The sequence below is a fragment of the Strongylocentrotus purpuratus genome, unplaced genomic scaffold (genome assembly GCF_000002235.5).
Source record: "Strongylocentrotus purpuratus isolate Spur 01 unplaced genomic scaffold, Spur_5.0 spur5_scaffold_2, whole genome shotgun sequence".
Lineage (NCBI taxonomy): Eukaryota > Metazoa > Echinodermata > Echinoidea > Camarodonta > Strongylocentrotidae > Strongylocentrotus > Strongylocentrotus purpuratus.
In genome coordinates, this window is record NW_022145605.1 from 5,765,065 (window position 1) to 5,788,017 (window position 22,953).

At 37.6% G+C, this 22,953-nt stretch overlaps 2 protein-coding genes across 3 annotated transcripts in view; one reads left to right on the top strand and one right to left on the bottom strand.

Annotated features, from left to right (window-relative positions):
* Nucleotides 1-1,166: 1,166 nt before the first annotated feature.
* LOC100888336 lies at nucleotides 1,167-18,446 on the bottom strand. Its single transcript, XM_003726242.3, has 10 exons — nucleotides 18,256-18,446; nucleotides 13,449-13,490; nucleotides 12,670-12,859; nucleotides 9,374-9,606; nucleotides 8,455-8,619; nucleotides 7,464-7,627; nucleotides 6,880-6,953; nucleotides 6,130-6,284; nucleotides 5,319-5,405; nucleotides 1,167-4,879 (listed from the first exon to the last, which is right to left on the bottom strand). Exons 1-10 carry the CDS (start codon nucleotides 18,331-18,333, stop codon nucleotides 4,769-4,771), a joined length of 1,299 nt encoding a protein of 432 aa, XP_003726290.3. The 5' UTR covers nucleotides 18,334-18,446; the 3' UTR covers nucleotides 1,167-4,768.
* A 210-nt stretch (nucleotides 18,447-18,656) lies between these two features.
* Nucleotides 18,657-22,953, top strand: part of LOC586843 (palmitoyltransferase ZDHHC5) — a 56,885-nt gene continuing 52,588 nt past the window's right edge. For both annotated transcript variants that reach the window (XM_030991495.1, XM_030991496.1), the window contains exon 1: nucleotides 18,657-18,874. In XM_030991495.1, the coding sequence (XP_030847355.1) occupies nucleotides 18,771-18,874 (104 nt within the window). In that variant the 5' untranslated portion in view covers nucleotides 18,657-18,770. The remainder of the gene's footprint in view (nucleotides 18,875-22,953) is intronic.

The window sequence follows — 22,953 nt, forward strand, 5'->3', positions numbered from 1 at the left end:
GCCATGCATGCTCCGGAGTTTCGTCGACTGTCCCAACAACGACCCCATCCTGAAGCCATCAGATCCTGCCAGAGCCTTGGATAAAGCCAACCAGAGAAGCGGGACACCATGAGTTACGATACTACCTGAAGTAGTCCACACACAGGCTGTGGCGGCGGTCAAGCGGAAGAGAGGAAATGACCAGCACAAGGTCTGATGTTAGAGATATTGCTTCAAAATGCTAATAGGACAGGTGTCCTACAAACCATGACAGTAGGGGATGTATCGGGGGAATACTTTTGAATGGTTGATGGAGAATGCTCTTGGATACTGTGGTTACTTTGTAGCAGAACTTGACACTGAGCAACCGTCCCAGTCGCCCCTGTCCTGCAACAAGTACAGCTTCAAGAGGTACGTGGAGGCTTTCAAGGAGTGACTTGCAGCTGTTAGTGACAAGCGGAAGACGATGCAGGAGAAGAACAAGGACAAGACACCAGGCACAACTGCTCCAAGACCACGAGCCGTGCGGAACAAGAGTCCAACGGCCAGCCTGCCTGCAATTGCTAAACTACAACAAACTGTTAAATTGGAATAGTTTGCCAGATGACATAAAACAGTGCAATACATTGAAACGCTTCAAATAAATGTATAAGGGTTATCTAAGCAGAACAAAATTAAATTGTCATTTATTATGTAGAATGTAAAATTCAAGTTGTAACTTCCTTCTTCTTATCTTCCTGTAACTGTCTTTACCTTATGTTATCTTTATCTTTCCTCTGTTGTTGTAAATGTATGTACTATGTTTTTTTTATATAAAATAAGTTTGTATCTGGTTTATGCTAAGTATTTATTTAGGGATCATTCTCATCAAGCCAATTTTAGCTTTCATGATTCCCCAATTCCTTTTATTATTTGTTGATAATGAACAAACATGTATTATTTTGATGTTTTTTTAAAAAGAGAGTGAAAATAAATAAATGAAATAAATGAAATAAATGAAAATAAAGGTAGATGTGGTATTAAACTGAACTAATAACTTCCTTTCATTTTGTTTCAATTTGAATGATTCATTTTTAGAAATTATATAATTTCCACATGTCTCAAGCATACATGATAAGTCCAGACAAAACTAGTAAGACTATTCTTTCAGACAGTTGTACTGCATTTACTTTTTTCTTTCTTTTTCCTTTTTATTTTGGTACTTACATTTAATATTGTTTGTAGAAATGATATATGTAATGATGCCATTTAAAAAAAAAATATTGACAGCCACACCTCGTAAGGAATGGACTGCTGAGATCACTGATGATCAACTGCTTGCAACAATGGAAGATTTGGAATCTCGTAAGTTAAAGTGTACTTGCACACACCTATATATCTAAGTGGCACTTCACTAAAGCCAACATCAATTCTCTTGAAAAATAAGTTTGACGATTGCTTCTTTTTTGGTAACTAACAGAATGATTTGTCTCAAGAATTCTTTCCTTCAGCCAATAATTTACAAACTCAGCACACCATGAGGTGTAAAGAGTTTAGGAATGTTTGAGACAATGTTCCAGGCCCCGATGATCATCAGTCTCAGCCTCAGCTTCGGTGTACTCAATCTAATCAGTCGCGTGAAATTGTAACACAGAGACCTGCATGGATCAGGCAATTACAAATCCAAGAGGAGTTGCTGAGAATACAACAGGCTAAATTAATAATAGTTGAACAGAAACAAGTTCATATAAGCGAATCAATTTTGGAAGAGCTAAGGAGTATCAACAATATGCTAGCAAATAAACCCACAGCCATAGATTTCCTTAATTCAACTCAACAAGGGCGCTATTAATCATTTTCATAATTCCTGGTGAGTGACCTGCTATGTGATTGGCGAAGACAAAGAGAGCCTTTGTCTACATATTGTATGGAATCAGAGAAACAATGTGATGAGGGAGTTCCGTTGTTGTTGTTTGCTGTGCGAGATGCTGTACAAGAGTCACTTGGGTTCAGTTCTTTTGAGTTGGTGTACGGTCACTCAGTACTTGAACCATTGAAGTTGCTGAAAGAGAGAATGTTGTGTGATGATGCACAAGCAAATGTATGTGAGTACTTTCCATGAGAGAATGCATAAGGCGTGGGAGGTTGCCAGACAAAATTTGTTCGATTCTCAGGAGAGGATGAAGTCGTGGTATGACGGGAAGTCCAAAGAGAGAAATTTCGAGGTATTTGACACTACCCAACACTTCAGATTGCTCCTTGTATCTAATGTATTTATCAAATCCATATTTATTAGGAAGGATGTTCTTAACAGCTGTGTCTCAGACTGTTTAAAGTAATTGCGTGTACATGTGTTATACTTATTCCAAGATTTACAGTTTTATGAGGAAATGCATACTTTTTATTACTGTAAATATGTCCTTGTTTTTTTAAAGATGGACAACTTTAAATAAAAATTGAAGTGAGCTGAACTGAACTAAACTGAACTGAAGAGTCGTAGTCTACTCTACAGGAGCTTCAACATAATAATATAATTAATGCCAATTTGAGGAGGGAATAATGATTCATTTAGACCTTTGGGAAATGCTGTACTGCTATGGGTTAAAAATAATTTGTAATACTTATGCTTAATCATAATTAAATACTTAACTCATTTTATGATAGTTAATGTTAGTCAATAACTCTCTCTGAGATGGTGTGTGTGTGTGTGTGTACTGGTTCTATTTTTTTTTTTTAAATATATATCGTTATTTTTTTGTATACAATGTGTTTTCATCTGACATGTACACACAATGTAATAATCTGGAGGCTTCCTATTTTCAAGTGTATACTTTTTGTTGTCCTCCTTTTCGTGTTCAAACGTAATTATTTATGAATGTACAATCTGATGTTTTATCTGATGTTCAAGAATAAAATGAATTTGAATTGAATTGAATTGAAAGCAAGAGACTTGTTGATCTTTCAATTTCAAGTCACATATAGGGCCGTTCCTCAAGGCAACTTATTTATGGGATTCATGTGTACTAATCCCATGCTCACACTTTCCTTTTGACAGCTAGGAGTCTCTGTAGTTCTTCTGCAGACTCTGCTAGTAATACTGTGTCATCAGCAGATCTAATGTTTGTTATGTTGTCCCTACTAGATGTTAAATTTGTCAATTCTCTCATTTTTATCCTTTTTTTTCCTCATCATCCATGTATGTAAATTTGAATTTTTTTTCGTATGATGTGCAATACTTTGAAATTTCCATTATTATTATTTTTAATTTGTTCCTTGAACTAATTTTTGATTGTTTTCCATGTTGATGTATTTGTAATTTTTCTTTATATCTTTGAACTTTGTAATCTATGTTTGTATCAGCCTCCCGACTGTTTTAAAATGGAATTTTGACTCAATAAACCGAAATGAATCAATGAACGAATGAATTCCATTTAATTTTCTTCTAGTTATGGCAATGACCTATTCTACTGGGTGCCATGTACAAAACAACAAAGTATGCCCTGCCTCTCTTCTTCTTAGCTGTGAAGACCAATGTTGGATACAGTGTAGTGGCAGAGTTTGTGGTCCAATATGAGACGAAGGCTACTATTAAGCAAGGACTGGAGACAATACAAGATTGGATGAAGAGGGAGCAAATGAACTGGAAACCAAAACATTTCATGACTGATTTCCGTGAAAGAGAAATTGGAGCCATCAAAGAAACCTTCCCTGGTGAACGTTTTAATATTTTAGGCATTTTAGATCGTATACCCTTGTATTGTAATGTATAGTATTATCTCTTAATTTTCGGTATTCAGTTTTCATGTGCGTTTTCATGTTCAGTGGACTTGTGAGTAAATGCGTGCGACATGCAGCGACATACAGAGCTGTGTACGGAGGCTATGTGTAGATAGGCAGCATACGCTATAATGTACTTATTTATTGTTTCCCCTAACTTTTGGGTTGTTTACTGTAACGCCGTAACAAGCGCAATAAATCCAGAACAAATACGGCAAAACCATAACGGTTGGCATCTCTGAAGATGTAGCAACACATAAGGTCTCTTTTCATGGACAAGTTGTTTTGAGGACTTTACCTCTTCAAGGAAGAATAATAACTGATTCCTCGTCTTCACCCTCTCAAACAGTTTACAGTACCGGGGTAGTCCTTCTCAGGACAAAACAAGAAAGAATACCTCCCTCCCTCTCTCTACTTATCTATCCTCTTAACGACCTGAAAAGTCCTTCTGAGGTCATCGCATGCTTAACTGAAAACCTGACCAGTGCATGAACATCATCATGCAAACCCCTACCTTCAAAGTACATTTAATCTATTAATCTAGTAGTCACTATTGGCAAGTTCAATGCAGTATATAACTTTCAGATCAGAAAAAATAACGTACGGTACTGAAATTCCCCAGCTAAAAAATGAAAACAAATGAAAAAATCATTCTACAAGTTTCGCTTTAAGTACATTTATATCATTAAAGTAATGATTGATTGCTATCTGATCTACAAACATGTATAGTACTATAAAAACTTACTATAAAAAAGGCATACTAATGTATAAACTATCAGTACTAAATTACTAACACATGATAAAGAGCTCTGATAAATTAAACATAACTATAAAGGTGCAATATAAAAATAGTTTTACTTGACATCATAGTAGTCTTCATCCTCCGTAAAATACTTATCACTTGCACATTATCAGACGAAGATGAGTTGTAAACCTCTCATTGTACTGGCTGGCAGCTTCTAATACTGAAAGTACTTGGAACATCTGACCTCTGACCTTTGACCTGGGGTGTGACCTGGGGTCGTGACCTGCATCATGGTTGCTTCGTATCCTCCCTGTATGCTTCAGCGTAATCAGACCTGGTGGTGCCCCAATCCAGAAGAAGCCTGTCGGGATTGTCCTCCCACTGGCCAGGCAACTTGACCTGGGGGGGGGGGGGGGGGGGCAAAAGGACAGGAAAACAGATAAATTACAAACAGTTTCTATGCAAAACAACATTAAAATTGACATTGCGTCAACATTTTATTGATCTCAACAAAGGAAAATTTAATGTATCTTCGGCTATGATTTGTTGTAATGAGGGCAAACGACAATATTTTTTTTATGGCGACAAAGACGAATCTTTACGAGCCTTCAATGTTCTCTGTCGGAAGGAAAAGGTAAGCTCCACTTACAGTCACTGCTGGATGTTTGTATACCTTGGCTAGATGACAATGAATGATTCTAACTCTTACCTAAAGGGGGACTCAAGCTACTATCTGAGGGTAATGATGTTGTGGCTAAAAGAGGAATGGTTCAATATATACATTTTTTCTACATGAAATTAATCCCTTTTTTACTTCATGCGTAATAATAATAAATACCTTGGCATTTCTTTCGGTATCTTTGCGCTCAGTCTTCTTCTGTTTGGCTTGTTCTCGTTTCACATCTGAGCTGGCACAGCCCCATACCTTCAATCAAAAGTAATGTTTTGAGCATGATTAAAAAACAGTTCAGTTTCACTGACATTTCCACTTTTTGCCAAAGCAATTTTCCATATTTGCCATTGTTTTCAAATGCACTGATTAGTCTGAGAGATATATTGCAATTTGGTTGCTTTGCAAATTTTCTATGATTATTATCTACTCTTTAAAAACCCACATAATCACTCACAAATCACCTATTTGAATTGTATGTACACAACATCTATTTCCTTAGTCTGCCATGCTCTGTAGATATGTATCTTACAGGTGTGCAGGTCAACTGTAAGTTTTAATCATCTAGATGTATTTATTCTATCATCATTATGTCTGTGATAACTCTACGGCTTATTTTACAACAATGAATATCCATGTGTAGCTTGAACCTGCAGGTCACCTTTCAATACATGAACCTTGTGTATGTTGCTGTTCTTTGTTTTCTTTTGCAATACTGCTTACATTTTGTATTTCTATTAATAAAAAAAAAAAATGTGTTACGGGACTTGCGGGACGACACTGCTATGATCTTATATAAATTAACAATTCAGTTCAAGGTAAATAGCTGGGCATCATTAATTGAAACCGTCGCAGCTTCAAGTTCAACGACATCCCACTGAAGCACATGGTAAATTGAAAACATGTGTTTTATAAATGGGTTGTCTGCAAACTTGTACTTGGAATCAATGCTAATGGCAACATATGTTTTCTGACTGACCTCTGCATTGGTGATGTTGGCGGTCAATCCTTTATGGGTCATGGACTGAAGACCTTCTGTTATAGATAGTAGCCTCCTCTTGGGGTCTCGACCAATGAACAGTCCTTTTGGCAGGTTGCGGGATTTCTCGTTGAACAGAACCATGTACTCCCCCTCTAAAAAATGACAAGATATTATAATATGGACCAACATCCATCTGATTATTGCCAGCTGCAGTGTGCTATGAATTTCAATTTTCAATCCTTGCATATGCAATGTGTTAAACTCAAAATTATTAATTGATTGGCCAACTTGTACAAGCCCATTTCTCCATTCTAAAATATGTTTTTAAAACTGTATATCTTAAAGGCCGTCTGTACTAGCTCAGCCAGAAGGGATTAGACCACCCAGAGAGGTCACTGACAGGTTGCAATCTCATCAACTCAGCTCTCAATTAACATAAGAAAAAGAAGATCATGGGGGGACCAACAGGCACCAATTGGGGAAGTTTTCTATATAGAGGGAGCAAGTAGCTATAAGTAGTACAGTGGGGCTTAAAAACTCATTACTCTGATTTCATTTCAAATAAAGATACCGGTAGATATAATACGTTGCTAATTTGAAGATGTAAAGCTAATGCATTAAACTTTACTGCTGCTGAGAGCCAGAGAGTCACTAACTTCCATACTGGAATAAAACAGCAGGTGCATGTAAATTGAAGGAATTCTTTATCTTTTAAAACTAGAGGTGAAATGTACTTGGAGGATGTACCTTCAACAATACTGTAATCTGGAGCCAGTCGTATAGCAACACAGCTAGAACCTCCCCATGGTACTGTACCCTCTCTATGGCACAGGAAAAAATAGACACAAAAATACAGATATCAATTATTTTGGGGAATATTGCATTTACATTTATAAGCTGAAATCATCATGGACAATTCTTAGAGTGCCTGCTATATCATGGAGAAAACAAGATTTATGTGCCAGGATCACCGTTTCCCACATCCCACATCGCCTCCCCCCCCCCCCTCCCTACACCATCGACATTCAAAGTAAACATGGATATACAATTTCGCAAAACCTACACCATTTATTCTAAGCCTGTAGGTCTAAATGACATCAGTGAAACGGGACCACCACATGAACACAAAGGCGATCTATCTTTTGTCATATATATTATTGTTTTTGGAAATCACTCAAGCGCAAACTTGTGTAAAGAGTCTATGGGATGGGAAAGAAGATACTAATTCGTGTGACGAAATGAAGTGCTACTTCGCCGATCGAATGGTGGTTTCCTATATCACGATAATGCCATTTTGGCTTTTAATATCATGTACACAATCCCTCACTCACCTCCATTCAGTGTCCAAGCCCACAGCATACATGAACCCTCCTTCAAAGCTGATAACGAGTACTGTAGGTCCCTTGTAACCAAACACATGGTGCTGTAGTCTGTTCACACTCAGGCCATGTTCTCTACTGCTGTATAGCAGAGTCCAGGGCTGTTTGCCTGAAACCTGAAGGAGACCAATCGAAATAAGAGTATATTCTGAATTTATTCAAATCTTGTGTACACAATGAGCTGTATTTAATAGGTTATTTGAGGATGTTGCTAAATCTGATGAACTTTTTTCAGTGAATTGTATTGTAATTGTAATTATATTGTATCTACTTTAATATTCAAGTACTCATACTGTAAGTCTCTTGTTCATAAAATGTATGATGTTGAAGTCTGTTGACACTCAAGCCATGTTCTCTATTGCAGTACAGCAGAGTCCAGGGCATTTTGCCTGTAACCTTCATAGTAACAAGCAGATCAATCAAAATAGGGTATTTCAGTAACTGATTCAAATCTTGTTTACAGCGCTGTATAAGTAATAATAACAATAATTATTATATAATATTGGATGGCTTTGAGAGTGATACAAAAATATATTGCTCTCGCTGTGACAATAATTATAAAGTATCACACAAAAACAAAGCCATACAATATTATTATTATTATCTATATCAGGCTGACTAACAAAAAATAAAAAATATGACTCGATAATCAAGCAATATTGTATCGACAGTTGAAGTTCCTGGATGACTGAGCAATACGAAAACAATATTGATCTGTTATCCAGGTACTGCGCCAAAGATATCAAGTACACTGATTTATTGTACCACTTGGAAGCCTTATATACATAATAATAAGTTGTATTGGATAGATAAATTGGTGGTGTTGCTAGGTCTGATGAACCTCTCTCAGTGAATTGCATTGTAAGTGTAATTATATTGTATTTATCTACTTCAATACTAATAATATAAGTCTCTTGTACATAAATGTGTACATATTAATTACCTGACTTTTAGATGTTTCACTTGATGGTGTAGCTGAAGAGTTGGACTTGGGTTGGGTGTAGATGGACGGCAAACTACTGGACAGTGCCCACCACATACCGATAGAGAGTAGGGCGCCCTCATGGTCTGGTAAGGTGTATTCTGTTGCCGCTGCCGTTGCCTTTGCCTTGAATGAAGAATCAGAGACAATAAACCATGTAGATGCTATTCCCAGATTACATTTCATTTTTAACCTCTCGCCCAATTATGCAGGTTAAATTTCACACCAAAACCAATTACTATCTTTCTATAGTTTATCTATAAAAGCTGTTTTAAAGGCCGGCTGTACTAGTTTTGCTATGGTCACATTACCCAAAAGTTGCCTGCTCGGCGGCCGAGCGGCGAGTTTTTAACCAATTCTGCCCGGCGGCTGCTCGGCCACCGAGCGGCGGCCGCCCAGGCATCGCTCGTTTTTAGGGCATCGATCGGTCGCCGCTGAAGTTTTAGCGCGGAGTTAAAATTTGGGCGGCGCCTGCTCACTTTTCACTCGCCGCCCAAAATACGCTCGGTGCCTGGGCGGTCGCCGGTCGGCACCGACCTAATTGCTGGGCGATGCCTAAATTCCAGCAGCGACCGAGCAGGCTACTGATCGGTCGGTCGCTGCTCAGATTTGTGACCATAGCTTTAGGCTAGGAGGGATTAGACCAACCAGCAAGGTCATTTAAAGGTAGCTTCTCGCCAATTAATTTAAGAAACAGAAGATCATGGGGAACAATGTTCACCGATTAGGAATTGTTTTCTATATGGAGGGAGCAAGAAGCTACAAGAAGTACAGTGTGGCTTTAAAACTTAGTAGAACATGAGTGGGCAACATTGGATGCATATGCAACAATTTAAATACATGTCAACTATTCACTTGAAATGTCAGTAGTGATACTTACTGAATCTACATCATCAGAGGGGTTGACCTGGGCCACAAACCACTGGTGCATCCCCACCAGAAGCTCCTGACAATGACTCTCCATCCACTCTAGCCCTGCCCCACTGGTTTCCTTGGATACGATGGTTTGGACCAGGAGCCTCTGGGTCTCCTGGTCCAGGGGTGAAGCCTCCAGGGAAACCTCGCAGGAGACAAGGAAGAGGCTGAAGGCAGTAGACACAAGGAGCTCAACATCTGTAGATTTTTTTTTGAAGGGGAGGGGGGGGGGGGATGGAAAATGATGATACATGAAGATGGATAGTATTGTGCTATTACACTGATACAAACACAATTCACTTGAGTTCATGCATGTATAAAAATCACTCACAACTGTAACTAATAGCATTTTCAATCTTTGCTATAATTTACATATAACATTTACACATGAACCTGAATTACCTATGATGATGCCCAGTTAGTCTTAAGTCTTGTAGAGGGCCAAGGGCCATTCAACAGGCCTGTTCACGACTTCCTGATCATATAAAGCTCATCAAATTAAATTCTCACACAGGGTAAAAATTAATTCAAACTTATTACACTTCTGTTTCCAGTGGTCATTGAGTTTGGATTTTTCTTGAGAATAATGCACATCTGCAGCCATAGACAGTAAACTTGTCTTTTTAACAGTAAAGCACAGAAAGCAGCCAACGTATGTCAGTGCATGGTCAATAAAAGTAACGTGGCGTTTCACCTCATCATAGCAACCATTTGTAGAAATTAATAAACTTGTATATGATCCATCTTCAGTTGGATCTCATTGTCCCATTAAAAGTATTTTAACAATGGTGACATTGCATTAATAGGACCATACTGCAACAAACAGTCACACAATATGTACATGTATATACAGGAGGTTCAGGCCATGACATCCTTCTCCCACCACTGCCAAGATGGAAAAGAGTACTCTTTGCAGCAAATAAACCCAACCAACCCCCACCTGTTTATTACGGAGGTCATTTCAACACCCAGGGGATAAACAAGGATTCCTTTGTCCTTCACTGGACATTCCTAAAGCTACTTTTACGATGGGTTTGTTCACACTAAAATATTGAAGATTAAAGTTATTCTCGAAATTAAGTCCATAAATTTAATCAAAAACTCAAGCTTTAATATACATCTACATGTACATGTAAGCATTCATGTAGCTGTTTAGTCTACTTCCTGGACTGTTTCCATGTTGCGCACCCAATCAGCTGAGAAACTAACACACCCTCAAAGCTAAAATGGAAACAGTCCTTTCATTCTTACCCTTCCGACGGCTGGTGTATTTTCGGGGGTCATGCGCTATGTATGGGTTGCGAGTAAGGGAGGAGGATTGAATAAAAAAACAAATATACAAAAATGGACAGAATCTGGACTAGTAACTGTTTGGTTTCATGAGTTTTCTGCTTCCAACTTTTAAAGGTGCAAATCCACTCCTTTCTTCTTCAACAAATGATTCCACACATTAAAGGTAATACAAAGTTTTGGGAAATTTTAAAAATTGGGTGGATGGTGATTCTTTACAATTTTGATATATTTGGCTGCCCCTGTGGATGTATTATAAGCCCTAGAAATTTAGCCCCTAAAACATTTCTGCTTTCGAGAAATATTGAATATACAAATTTACCGGTGCTCCCGGTAAATCTTGATGAATTTCAAATAGCGCCTACGGCCGCACAATAGTAGCTGCGACCATGAAAATCTCAGAATGTGTAGTTGTGATATATATCTTCGAAATGGGAATAGCTAGTTGGTCGATTTTAGTCAAGAAACATTGTTTTATAGCTTAATTGATATCTTGACCTTGAGAGGGAGCTATACAACATAAATAGTTTATCATTTACAATTTCATAACTTTAGACCCGATTTCAATCCCGGCAACGATCACTGATGGTGGTAGGATCGCATTTGCTTCCAATATGTTCATTTGAACCAAATTCATGACCCATACCGAAAAACATTGTATTACCTTTAAGTAGGATTGTTGGCCAATATGTTCATTTGAACCAAATTCATGACCCATACTGAAAAACATTGTATTACCTTTAAGTAGGATTGTTGGCCAATATGTTCATTTGAACCAAATTCATGACCCATACCGAAAAACATTGTATTACCTTTAAGTAGGATTGTTGGTAACCCTGTAAACGATCATCGGATCGGCCGCCGATACCGATCCGATCAGGGGTGATCGGGGAAAAATTTCCGATCGCCGATCAATTAAAATGATCGGAAAAAAAATCGGCAATTTTTTTTTTTTTTTTTTTTTAATGACGAAAATTTTCAAGTTTTTGGCTGTCAAATGCTCAAAAAAAAGTTCATGGCTGGGATTATTTTGTCATTTGGAGTTGTTGTAGACAATGATTGTTGAGTGCCTTTTCATGACTTTGAAATTAATAATATTGGTCTAAAAGCAGAGGCAAAACATGCGGGCCGCCATCTTGGTCCTTGGATTATAATGCATACCTACATTATAATTCAAGATGGCGGCCTGCATGTTTTGCCTCGGCTCTTAGACCAATATTATTAATTTCAAAGTCATGAAAAGGCACTAAATATCAACAAACATGGTCTACAAGTTCAACTCCAAATGACAAAATAATCCTAGCCATGAACTTTTTTGGAGCATTTGATAGCCAAAAACTTGAAAGTTTTCGTCATTAAAAAAAAAAAAAAATACCTACATTATAATCCAAGATGGCGGCCCGCATGTTTTGCCTCTGCTCTTAGACCAATATTATTCATTTCAAAGTCATGAAAAGGCACAAAATATCAACAAACATGGTCTACAACAACTCCAAATGACAAAATAATTCCAGCCATGAACTTTTTTTGAGCATTTGATAGCCAAAAACTTGAAAATTTTCGTCATTAAAAAAAAAAAAAAAAAAAAAAAAAAAAAAAAATCAGCCGATTTTTTTTTGTCGCTCTTCCGATCCGATACCGATCAAAGGTGCGAGGGTGTCGCTCCGATCTTCCGATCTGATCAGAGCCCCAACTTACAGGGTTAATTGTTGGCCAATATGTTCATTAGAACCAAATTCATGACCCATACCAAAAAACATTGTATTACCTTTAAGTAGGATTGTTGGCCAATATGTTCATTTGAACCAAATTCATGACCCATACCGAAAAACATTGTATTACCTTTAAGTAGGATTGTTGGCCATGGTCCTAAAATTGTTTTTTTTTATACAGGGAGGGTACAGTGATAAATTCATCATCGGCACTTGTGTTGTAAAATCATGAGCAATGCTTTGAAATTGAGATACTAACCCTTCTCTTGTAAGGTGTCAGACCCACAGAATGATTCATAGTAAAACTTGGACAGAGAAACTGCTGATCTTGGTGCCAGAATCTTATCAACAACTTCCACAAACTGATCTTCAGATACTATTCCACAGGGTTCTTGGGACAAGCCAAAGATGCGTTCAATCAGGGGGCGACTGTATTCTGGAAAATAGTCCTAGATGAGAGAAGAGAATGATTAAGACGGAGCCTGGAGATGATGATTTGTATTCTTATCACAGTGCTTTAAATATATGTCTCAGTTACTTTGATAACATATAAACTAACTTTACATTTTGAAAATAAAATAAAATTTTCAAAAGTTAAAGTGATGAAATGCATCCCTGGAATTGGCTGGAAAGCAGTATAATCATGTTTGACTCTTTTTGTTCCTATACGATATAAACGCAATTGAATAATTATATCACCTGCAAATATGATATTATCAGAGGCCTACAATTTAGACTAAATAAGATAAGTTTTCATTATTTTGAATTTGATTACATGGGAACGTGCTACAAATTCCAAGGGCAATCAAAAGCTATTCAAAACATCCATCATCCAATTTTGTCATGCTTCATCCCCTCTGTTCCTCTAATCACTTTTCTTCCCATCAAAAAATAATTTGAATATTCCATGGTAAATTATAATATTCCATGATATCAAGACCGCATGTCTGATCAAAAATAGATTCTGTTCTATCGGAGAAGTGAAAGAACAAAAGACATTACCAAAGGAAAATAAAACAAATGCTTAAAAATACTCACCAGCAGCAGACCTGTAGTTAGTACTTGGCTGTTGCTTATTTTCTGAGCAAATGAGAGGGAGAAATTGAAAGTGTTTAAATCAAACTGAAAATAAAGTCACTGCTTCCCAGTAAAGAGTATTCTGCACATGTGAAACAGGCACAATGACAAAAAGATTGTTTGTCCTACAATGTACAGGTGTACATGTATGTCAATTAGAGGAGGCATGATAGCTCAGTTGGTAGAGCAGTGGTCTCGTAATCTGGTGACCCGGGTTTGAAACCAAGGCAATGCGCCAGTGCCCTTTGGTAAGGCATTAATCCTCATTACCAGGTCCCTCGGAGAGGACCTAAACCGTCGGTCCTCTGGTTGCTAACTTACAAGCATTTATGCTTTCTTAGCAGTCAGGTAAATCAACAACCACCACCACCAAATGTATTGAACAATAATAATAAGTTTTCCTTTTTTGCATGAAAGAGAAGAATTCAATTTTCTTTGAAATAACCTCAGCTTGACTAGAAGGGGAGAGAGACATAATTTATGGATACAAAATAACAAACACACAAAAACAAAAACCATTAAAAGGTTTTATTCATTACTATTCATATTTTCAAATGTTTTATTTCAGAACATCCTGTGGATTTGTGGTTGTAGTGTGGGTCTCGAGATTCCCTTCATCCAATACCCTAATCACCATTTGTTTAATTTTTTTTCGATCTTCCACCTTAGAGTCTGAGATAATGTGTAAAAGGCATTTGAAAATGCATCTGATTTTCTAAATAGGTTTCCCCTTGTGCTGTAGCCGAACCGCCGAACCGAACGCAAAGGCCTGGTTCAGATGTTCGGCAGAAAAATGAAAAATTCTTCACAAGCCAATTAACTTGTCACTTTGTACCTAATTTTCATGTCATACTCATTCTATATTTACGTTTTTCCCATTTTCCTTCTTTGTGATTTATGCCTCTCAACAGTGGTGGGTGCCACTTCACTGACGCCATTTAAATCCCAAATCATGACCTCTGCAATGGCGAGATCGAAAGCTATAAACAAGAATACATGTGTCTACTGTACTAGGCGCTGATCAAAACAAGTTGGCTTAGACCCAATCAATAAAAAAAATAATGTTCTTATAGTAACAATATCGCGCAAATTTTACAATATAAATAATGAAATAAATATATATTACGGTATTCTAATTCATTTATTCAGAAAAAATTAGGAATTTTTTATTTATCCTATTAGAAATAAACATTTATAAGAACAGTAATCAACGAGCCTGGGCTGCTTACTCTGTACATTGGTAAATTCAATATGGCAGCTTCCATGAATCGTTACATTAGACAACAACTGTCTCTGCATTGTCGGCAAATATTTCAAAAATATAATTTATTGCCAAATTGAAAACATGATTCTTGTAAAATTGCAAATAAAACATGATTAAAGACGGAAATATGAATGCAAGTACTACTTTTCTTCACAAATAGTAACCTTTAAAGCAGTTTTTATGTGAAATTCGTTGGAAGCAGTGATTTTCATCAGGAATGGTGGGCAGTAGTCCGCCGTGCTGGTCGGGCCCGCCCAGTGCCGACCTCCGTAGCTTTAACGCTGCTTGCTGTTATATTATTGAGCCCCGAACCGAACCGAACCAACTTCGTGTAAAAAATTGCCAAACTCTGCCGGACCGAACCAAACCCGAACATGGCGCCTGACTTACAGCACTAGTTTCCCCTTCTTCCTTCAGAAAAATTATAAGCTTCATCACAAATGAAGATTTTGATAATTTACATGAATACTATAAATGCTAGCGATCTTGAAAGACAATCAGGCCAAATTTCAAAAAAATATGTTTAGCGTCCTGCCTTTTAAAAAATAGAAAGGAGGAGGCCTTTTTTTTTTTTTCTTCTTCTTCAAAATGGCCATTCAAAATGGCCACTTGGTACATTTTTCCTGACAGTCGGGCTATTTTTCAAGATGGCCACCGGTATTTTATTTTATTTAAAAAAAAAAAAATCAGAAATAGATCATTTTAGCAGTGTTGTTTTTTTCTTTTGGACGAAAAACACCATTAACTCCACATCAACCAGCACATTCAGGAAGGCCATTGAGTATTGACAGAGCCTTCTATGTACAGTACATGTACTCCCGCGCCCTCTCTCTCTTCCGATGCGTTTATGCCCAGTAGGGCCCTGCATCGTACACATCCAGATCCAGAACTATTAAACAACACTAGTCCATGCAAAATTCACCAGAATGCACTCAAAATCAGCACTTTCGAATTGATGACATCTACATTTTGTATTAATTTATGTAAATATTGTTAAAATTCAATCGATTCAACTAATACTGGGGTTGCGACAACAACACAAAATCAATCAGAAATCAAAATGTACCGTCTCCTGTCTACTCTATGTGCCACTTTGATTTATTGGTCACAGCACTTTGGCACGTGCAAGCGCTCAAATCTCCCAGGTAACTCAACCGAGAAAAAAATTTGGCGACCTAAAAATTGGTACCTAGATCTAGAGCTACATGTATTTTGTACAAAAAAATGTCCAGACTTTATGTAAGCGTAATCCAGACCAATTTTGTTATTATTAGCGGAGTTTCCCGAAATTATTGTTGGCAAAAATATTAGCAGGATTTCTTCATACAATCATAGACTTCTAAATCTATTTGGACATGATTTTGACCTTGTAATATTATCAAAAGAAAATATCAGAAGTTCGTTCCTCCGCATTGGGCATGGTCACTCCAGCAAAGCATAGAGAGTCAATGCTAATGCGTATTGGGCTCTAGCACTGCATGCTTGCTGTGAGGCAGGTATCATTATACCCATTCACAAATGTACACACCACACAATATCGCATAGACTCTACACAATCATGCCGATGCAGCTGTAAGCAAAGTTTGACACTAGACTTACAATTCGAATTTTTTAATTATTCTTTTTAACATCAGTAAGTTAAAAAAAATGTATTTTACTGCACTTTAGGTGTCATCAATTGTCACTAAACCTAAAGTACCGATTTTGAGTGAAATCAGTTGAGTTTTGTACAGTGGTGTTTGAAATGTTGAGAATCAAAAGCACAGCTTTTACTACACAGCCAGTGATGCTCCTATGTGTGGGCAGCTGCAGCTGGCGCGTGCATAACTCCGGGAAGCTCCAACACCGGCGCCGCAGGCGTCGGAGCTTCGGGTGGTTTCGTTGTTTTCTCATGAGGGCTAGTAAAACAGCCGATTGGGTGATATTATTGTTAAATCTACAAAGGGAGTACTTACAATTTTTACATCATTGTGTGCAAGACTCCTCAGGGCTCAACTCCAATCACTTGAATGTATAATTTGATGAAGTCTTTGATGGGAAAAAAAAGGTTAATTCGGGGTACTACACCAACGATTCTTCCATGTCGCAGCGTTGATTCAAAATAGCGATGAGAAGGTACGCATGCGCGGCAGTGGCGAAGAAAATATGAATATTCATGCTATCGAGCGCCGATCGCTGGAAATCGCTGAATATGCACGACTCGAACAAACAGAGCTCTACACGTTCGTAATGGCGTTATCACAGTTTTTCCTTCATAATCATTTTTGCCTTCGGCGTAGACTAGAAGGGATGAGATTGACGGCAGCGAGAGTTTAACACGGCTTGCAAGATTTTCAACATGGATGTCCATTTTGACCCATAATTTCCTTAAAAGGGACCATTAAACGGATTATTTCAATCAAGTTAGTAAGTGGAACCGATGTATTATAGCCTAGGCCTAATGTAAAATTGGATATGCAAGAGGTAAAATGACATTTTGGGGGATTTTGGGGGCATAACAATACGGCCGTGGCAAGTTTGTTCATGTTTGTGGGAGGGGCCTAACGGCTAAAATCTAGCCGTGATATCTTCAACATAGGCTGGCATAGGCGATCGTTCAGTCTCTATAACCGGAGGTCTAGTGGAGCCAGACGTAGTCTCAGTGGAACAACCGACGGTATAGAGACTGAAGCTTTCGGTCTACTGCCGCGCATGCGTACCTTCTCATCGCTATTTTGAATCAACGCTGCGACATGGAAGAGTCGTTGGTGTAGTACCCCGAATTAACCTTTTTTTCCCATCAAAGACTTCTTCAAATTATACATTCAAGTGATTGGAGTTGAGCCCTGAGGAGTCTTGCACACAATGATGTAAAAATTGTAAGTACTCCCTTTGTAGATTTAACGATAATATCACCCAATCGGCTGTTTTACTAGCCCTCACGAGGAAACAACGAAACCACCCAAAGCTCCGACGCCCGCGGCGCCGGTGTTGGAGCTTCCCGGAGTTAGCGCGTGCACTTTGTTTTATTGTGAAGCGGTTTGCAGTGAAAGTTTTTTTTATGCAACAGATTAGATCTATATCATGCTTTGTGTGGTTTTGTATAAAATGAACTGAACTGAACTGAACTGAACTTAACTGTGTGAGTGTGAGAAAGCGTAAAGATTTAATGTCTTTTTAAGCGTAAAGATTTAATGTCTTCTTTGTTTTCAGGAAAAATGCTTGAAAGAAGATAAGAAAATCGCCACAAAACTGAAAAAAAGAAAGAATTTGAAATTATAGAATCTATGATCATTATTTCAACAATTGTTGAAGATTTAGTTAATTTTTGGTCCGTTATAATAGGGTGCTCTCAGGTCTCAACGCCCGAGTCACGGGTCCAAAGTATGGGCGCACTTGTGAAAAAGCGCCACATGGCCTCGGCCTGGGACTCCATTTTACTACACAAATACACACGAGTCGGACTGGTCTATTTTGGGTAAAAATAAAATCATTGGGGGTATGGACGTGGACAATAGTACTGACCTGATAAAAGCTTATAATTCTAATATCTTTGCTTTTACTTCCGCCAATCTGATCATCTTTACTGCTTTGTGCTCCCATTTTCCATGAGAAATCGGTAACAGGAACGTAAAAAGTATAATATTCCGGATCAATTATTCACGAAAATTGTGCAATGGGCGGCGCCATCTTTTCATGTCCCAGAATGCATCACGTTTCTCTTTTGCCCTTTCACAGTTAACAAAGTTTATATCCATGCCCGCTTTCAATAAACACCCATTATTATAAATGTTATTTTCATAAATGGTTTGTTCTTATTGAGTGATCATTATTTACAGAATTTATGTCGAAAAAATGACTAAATATTATTTGATCTTAATTTTATGCTGGAGTAAAGAACTATATGCATTCGCGTAGTGATCCCACTATGTGTGGTGATAAAACTACCATCAACAAGATGGGCGATCTATTCGATCTTGGCGATTGAGAAAATCTGAGGTCAATTTCCACCGCTAAATGTCTTGTGTATATCTATCAACATGGGTTGCTGTAAAGGAAAATGTAAACTTTCGACAAGATATATCCCTGTGACGATTGCTTACATCCTTGTCATTGGTACCTCTGGTCTATTTTTCGCGTTTCCGTGAGTATTTTACAATCTGATTATAAAATAATCGGCGACTGATTCGAGCCACTTCACTTTCAGCTGTTTGTTTTTCAATGTCAGTGTCACTGCCAAGTCTGATGTGTATTTACATGTAAACTGTGTCTGTTTGTGACTGAACCATTTCTAAATGTATGAATAGAGAAGATGTAAATCTTAGTGGGAGTAAGAGAATTGCAAAAACCATCTAATGTCTATGATCTGATACCTGAGTTGCAGACATATGAATGATGATGTAATCAGTGGGGGCGCTGGTCCGAGAATTAGGATTGTCTTAATAAACGAGGATATCCTCATAAACGGGCACAAATTATGTCCTCAAAAGTAACATTTGTCTGCAGACTTTTTTTTCATTGGGGCTCTGCAGGTTTCGGGTTGGTGATGCGAAAAACGGATCCTGCGTAAGAAAATAACTCCAGTTCACTGTGTTGTCCGTCTTATCGCTCATAATGTGGAAGTCTCTGTTCAAAGTCAATGGAAAATGCATCAAGAAAATCATCGCGGAATCCATTTTTCGCATCGCCAATGCGTGGATCGGAAATCTGAAATGTCTGCGAATATGCAGACGATCCTCACTTTGAGGACACATCTGTCCGCGTTTACGAAGTCGATCCTTAATCTCAGACGAGCGCCCGTATAATGTACCCTGAGGCCAGAACACAGAGGCAGTGGATTGAGAGTTCTCAAACTTCAAATTTTACTTTCACTTGTCAAAAGACAACAAATTTTTCACAAAGACTCACAGGGTAGGGTCTATGCGTACTTCATATTTGATTGTATAGACCTACACTGTGAATTTTTTTTTAAATCAGGATTTTCAACCAAATATTGAATTGAAATTTATAAGAATGGCTTTTAAAAGGGCTTTTACAAAAATATAAAAAATGTAAAAATTATCCAAATATAAGCTTTTAGAGATAAAATTACTTGTTTTAATTGTACAGTTTCCTTCCAAATTTGGTATTAGGACAAAAATCTGGATTATGATGGGTGTTGAGACATAAACAAAAGTAGATGATCATAAGATACTGTGAGAAAAAAAAGTGATCTAAAAAAGAACTTGGAAAAATATTTTACAGTGAAGGTTTATCTGGTTGACAAATGAATTCAGAACAGGGTTTGGGGTTCCAAGCTACAATTTTAAAGTAGTAATCTTCAGGCCAGGGTAAAATGATACCCTACAAAGTAACTGATAATGCATGTTCAAGTCTCTTTTGCTTCAAAGAATTCTTTTTTAAAAACTGTTCACTGTATGTTAAAGGTACTATGTCCCTTTTGCAGCCAACCTCAAATTCTGTAGAACTTTGCAGGAATTATGAATATGTCATGTATGTCCTATCTGTGAAATTTAAACGTTAGCAGTGTCCTAATATTCAAATTATGCAAGGAAACCCGTTTACTTGCTAGATTTAACTGTCAGACACTATTGAGTGACTGACTGGCTTTTTTTCTTCTTCGGTAATAACATACATAAAATGGGCTGTAAAGGGTACATGAGCATTTGTGTACATCAATAACCCTCTTCTTGTGATGGCCAAAATTAAACTGATTAAAGCTTTGCGCAGCATAAAACGTATGACCATTCGGTACAATGTTCTGAAAATCAAGACTACTACTTATTGGCTCTATAGCTCCTAAGTCGATTTGACAACTAATAGTCGTTATTTTCTCACTCGAAGACACTTTCAAGCCCCACCTTTTTAGGGAAGTTCTAAATTAGTATTATCTTTCAAATGCCATTGGAATTTAACCTTAATTTCATTTTTTTGGCCTGCAAACGGGACACAGTACCTTTAATGATGCATTCCTTCTCTATTTCTAAGCAAAGGGTTTGGTTTTGCTTTCTTTGTAAACCTTTATGCTGGTTGAGCATACAATGAATTCCAGGCTAGTCAGCAAGGTTTTCACATGGATACTGTAGTGGTGGTTAAAAGTCATTCACTGTGATAACATTTTACAAATGTACAATCTACACAAAATGAATGTGAAGTGATTGAAGGAAGATAAGATTGATACAAAATTCAACTTGGAAAGGGAGAGAACAGGTGTGCATAGGAACAATTATCTCTTATCAACTTTTATTCCGCAATGAATTCAAAAGCTCCACATTAGCTGAATTTGCACTGAATGCAAAAATAATTGAATTTAAAAAGAAATAAATTCTGTTGTTTCGTCCAAATTTGCTAAGCATCTACCGACTGCTTGTAATCACAAATTTATAAAAACCCAAATCGAAAAGAAAAAAACCTTGCCTCTTGATCTCTTGACTGTTGTTTTTTGAAACACCAGCAGGAATTTCACTGTTTTTTGTATTATAAATGCTCGCTCTCAAAACATTGATGAATGATTCTGGTTTGTGGTCATGTGACTCTTCTTGCTTCCTTGCTAATGCATACAGGGCATAACTCAGCCACAAAAAGCAATTATCAAACACCAACAGTTTTTCATGGGTTTTTCCAGTAGTGTAAATGACATTAGAAAAAAATCTATGGTTTTTCAAAATGTTTTTTGGTTGTGTTAATGGGCCTACTGTACATTTATTTACCATTTTGATATACACCGCGTATGTACATGTACATGTAGTCTTACTTCTTGCCATCTTTTGACCATATTTGCGACAAAAGTTTAAAACAGTATCTTTAAATATAATCATTATTACATTGTAAAGTGAAATGTTGATAATGTAAATGTATATGTCGGGTCTGATTTTAATTATTTTTTTTGGAATCACCAAGATATTTGAGGAGTGGTGCAAAGGCCCTTTGGGACTATCAATAAAATTGATCTTTAAAAAAAAAAGCCTTTTTTAAAATATAGAATACAAGTATGATAAGAGGGAATTACCATTTCTTCAGATCACCCTTGGCCATTGCATCTGTCAGCTGATTTGGGGCCTCAAATACAATTCCCTTCTTACCAATACATTTTCTTTTACCTGCAAGCTTTACACGTATGGTTGCTGCTTCTCTCATGATGTACAAAAACATCTGTTAAAGGGAGTGTAGCATGAGGAGACTGTGTGTCTTTCCTGTGGCCTGACTCGGGCCGATCAGGGATAATACGACTACAGACGACGCAACCGCAGCAGTCACGTGCGTGCAACATACCCAAAACCGAAGCGAAGCTTTGATCTGTTGCGCAAACGCTAGCGCGCGCTGACCATGTAAAGATTAAGTCGCTGACTACCGTTAATCAAGTCCATTTGTTTACGTGCAGTTGTCCAAAAAAAGGCCTAAATGGTGTTATCATTATTTGCTAAGCTACTCTCCCTATAAAGGGGCTGTAGCATGGGAAATACTGGTTGATGCCATCTAGGACTTCTTTTTTGACAACTGCATGTAAACTAATGGACTTGATTAACTGGGTCAGCATGCGCTAGCTTTTGCAAAACAGACCAAAGTTCTCCTCACGCTTCGGTTTCGCGTATGTTGCACACACGTGAATAAGTAGGCCTACTGCGGTCGCGTCGCGTACATATACACAAACACATTGATTATCCTGTACCAAATGTTGCTCATTTCCCTGAACATTTCAGGCATGTAGTATTGTTGTATCTTACATGTTTAACCATGACCAATTCAAGTACTCTCATGACTTGATCATAATATTTAATACTTCCTTTAACTTCTGAGCGTACATCTGGAAGAAAAGACAAAAATTGTAGCGCCTGGCTTTCTCATTAGTTTGCTATTTCCATAAAGTATAAGTAATGGCCCACATGCACTATGTTCGCACACAAGACCCAGCTCAGTGACAGTGACCCTACATGTAAACTCATCATTTGTAAATGTATCGACAGGAAAAGTAGCATACCACTCATGGTGCGTAATAGATTAAACGCATTAGCACTTGGTTCAGGAACAATGTAACTTATTCACACATTTGACATGGTACAACTGTATACATGTATGTGTGGGTCGTGACATGTCAACTTCGGCAATAAATTTTATAATATCATCATCAAAATGCATCAAGATGAGTTAACACCTTGCCTGTATGACATATTTTCACAATTCCACCATCATTGTTTTCACTCATATGTACATGTACATTATATC

What these genes read in the sequence shown, in the direction of transcription:
- LOC100888336 (XM_003726242.3), bottom strand. Translation starts at nt 18,333, where the DNA reads ATGGGAGCACAAAGCAGTAAAGATGATCAGATTGGCGGAAGTAAAAGC. An exon ending in CCTCTGATGATGTAGATTCA is followed by an intron (nt 8,620 to 9,373) that starts GTAAGTATCACT and finishes TCTTCATTCAAG; the next exon opens with GCAAAGGCAACGGCAGCGGC. An exon ending in GTGAAACATCTAAAAGTCAG is followed by an intron (nt 7,628 to 8,454) that starts GTAATTAATATG and finishes GGTCTCCTTCAG; the next exon opens with GTTTCAGGCAAACAGCCCTG.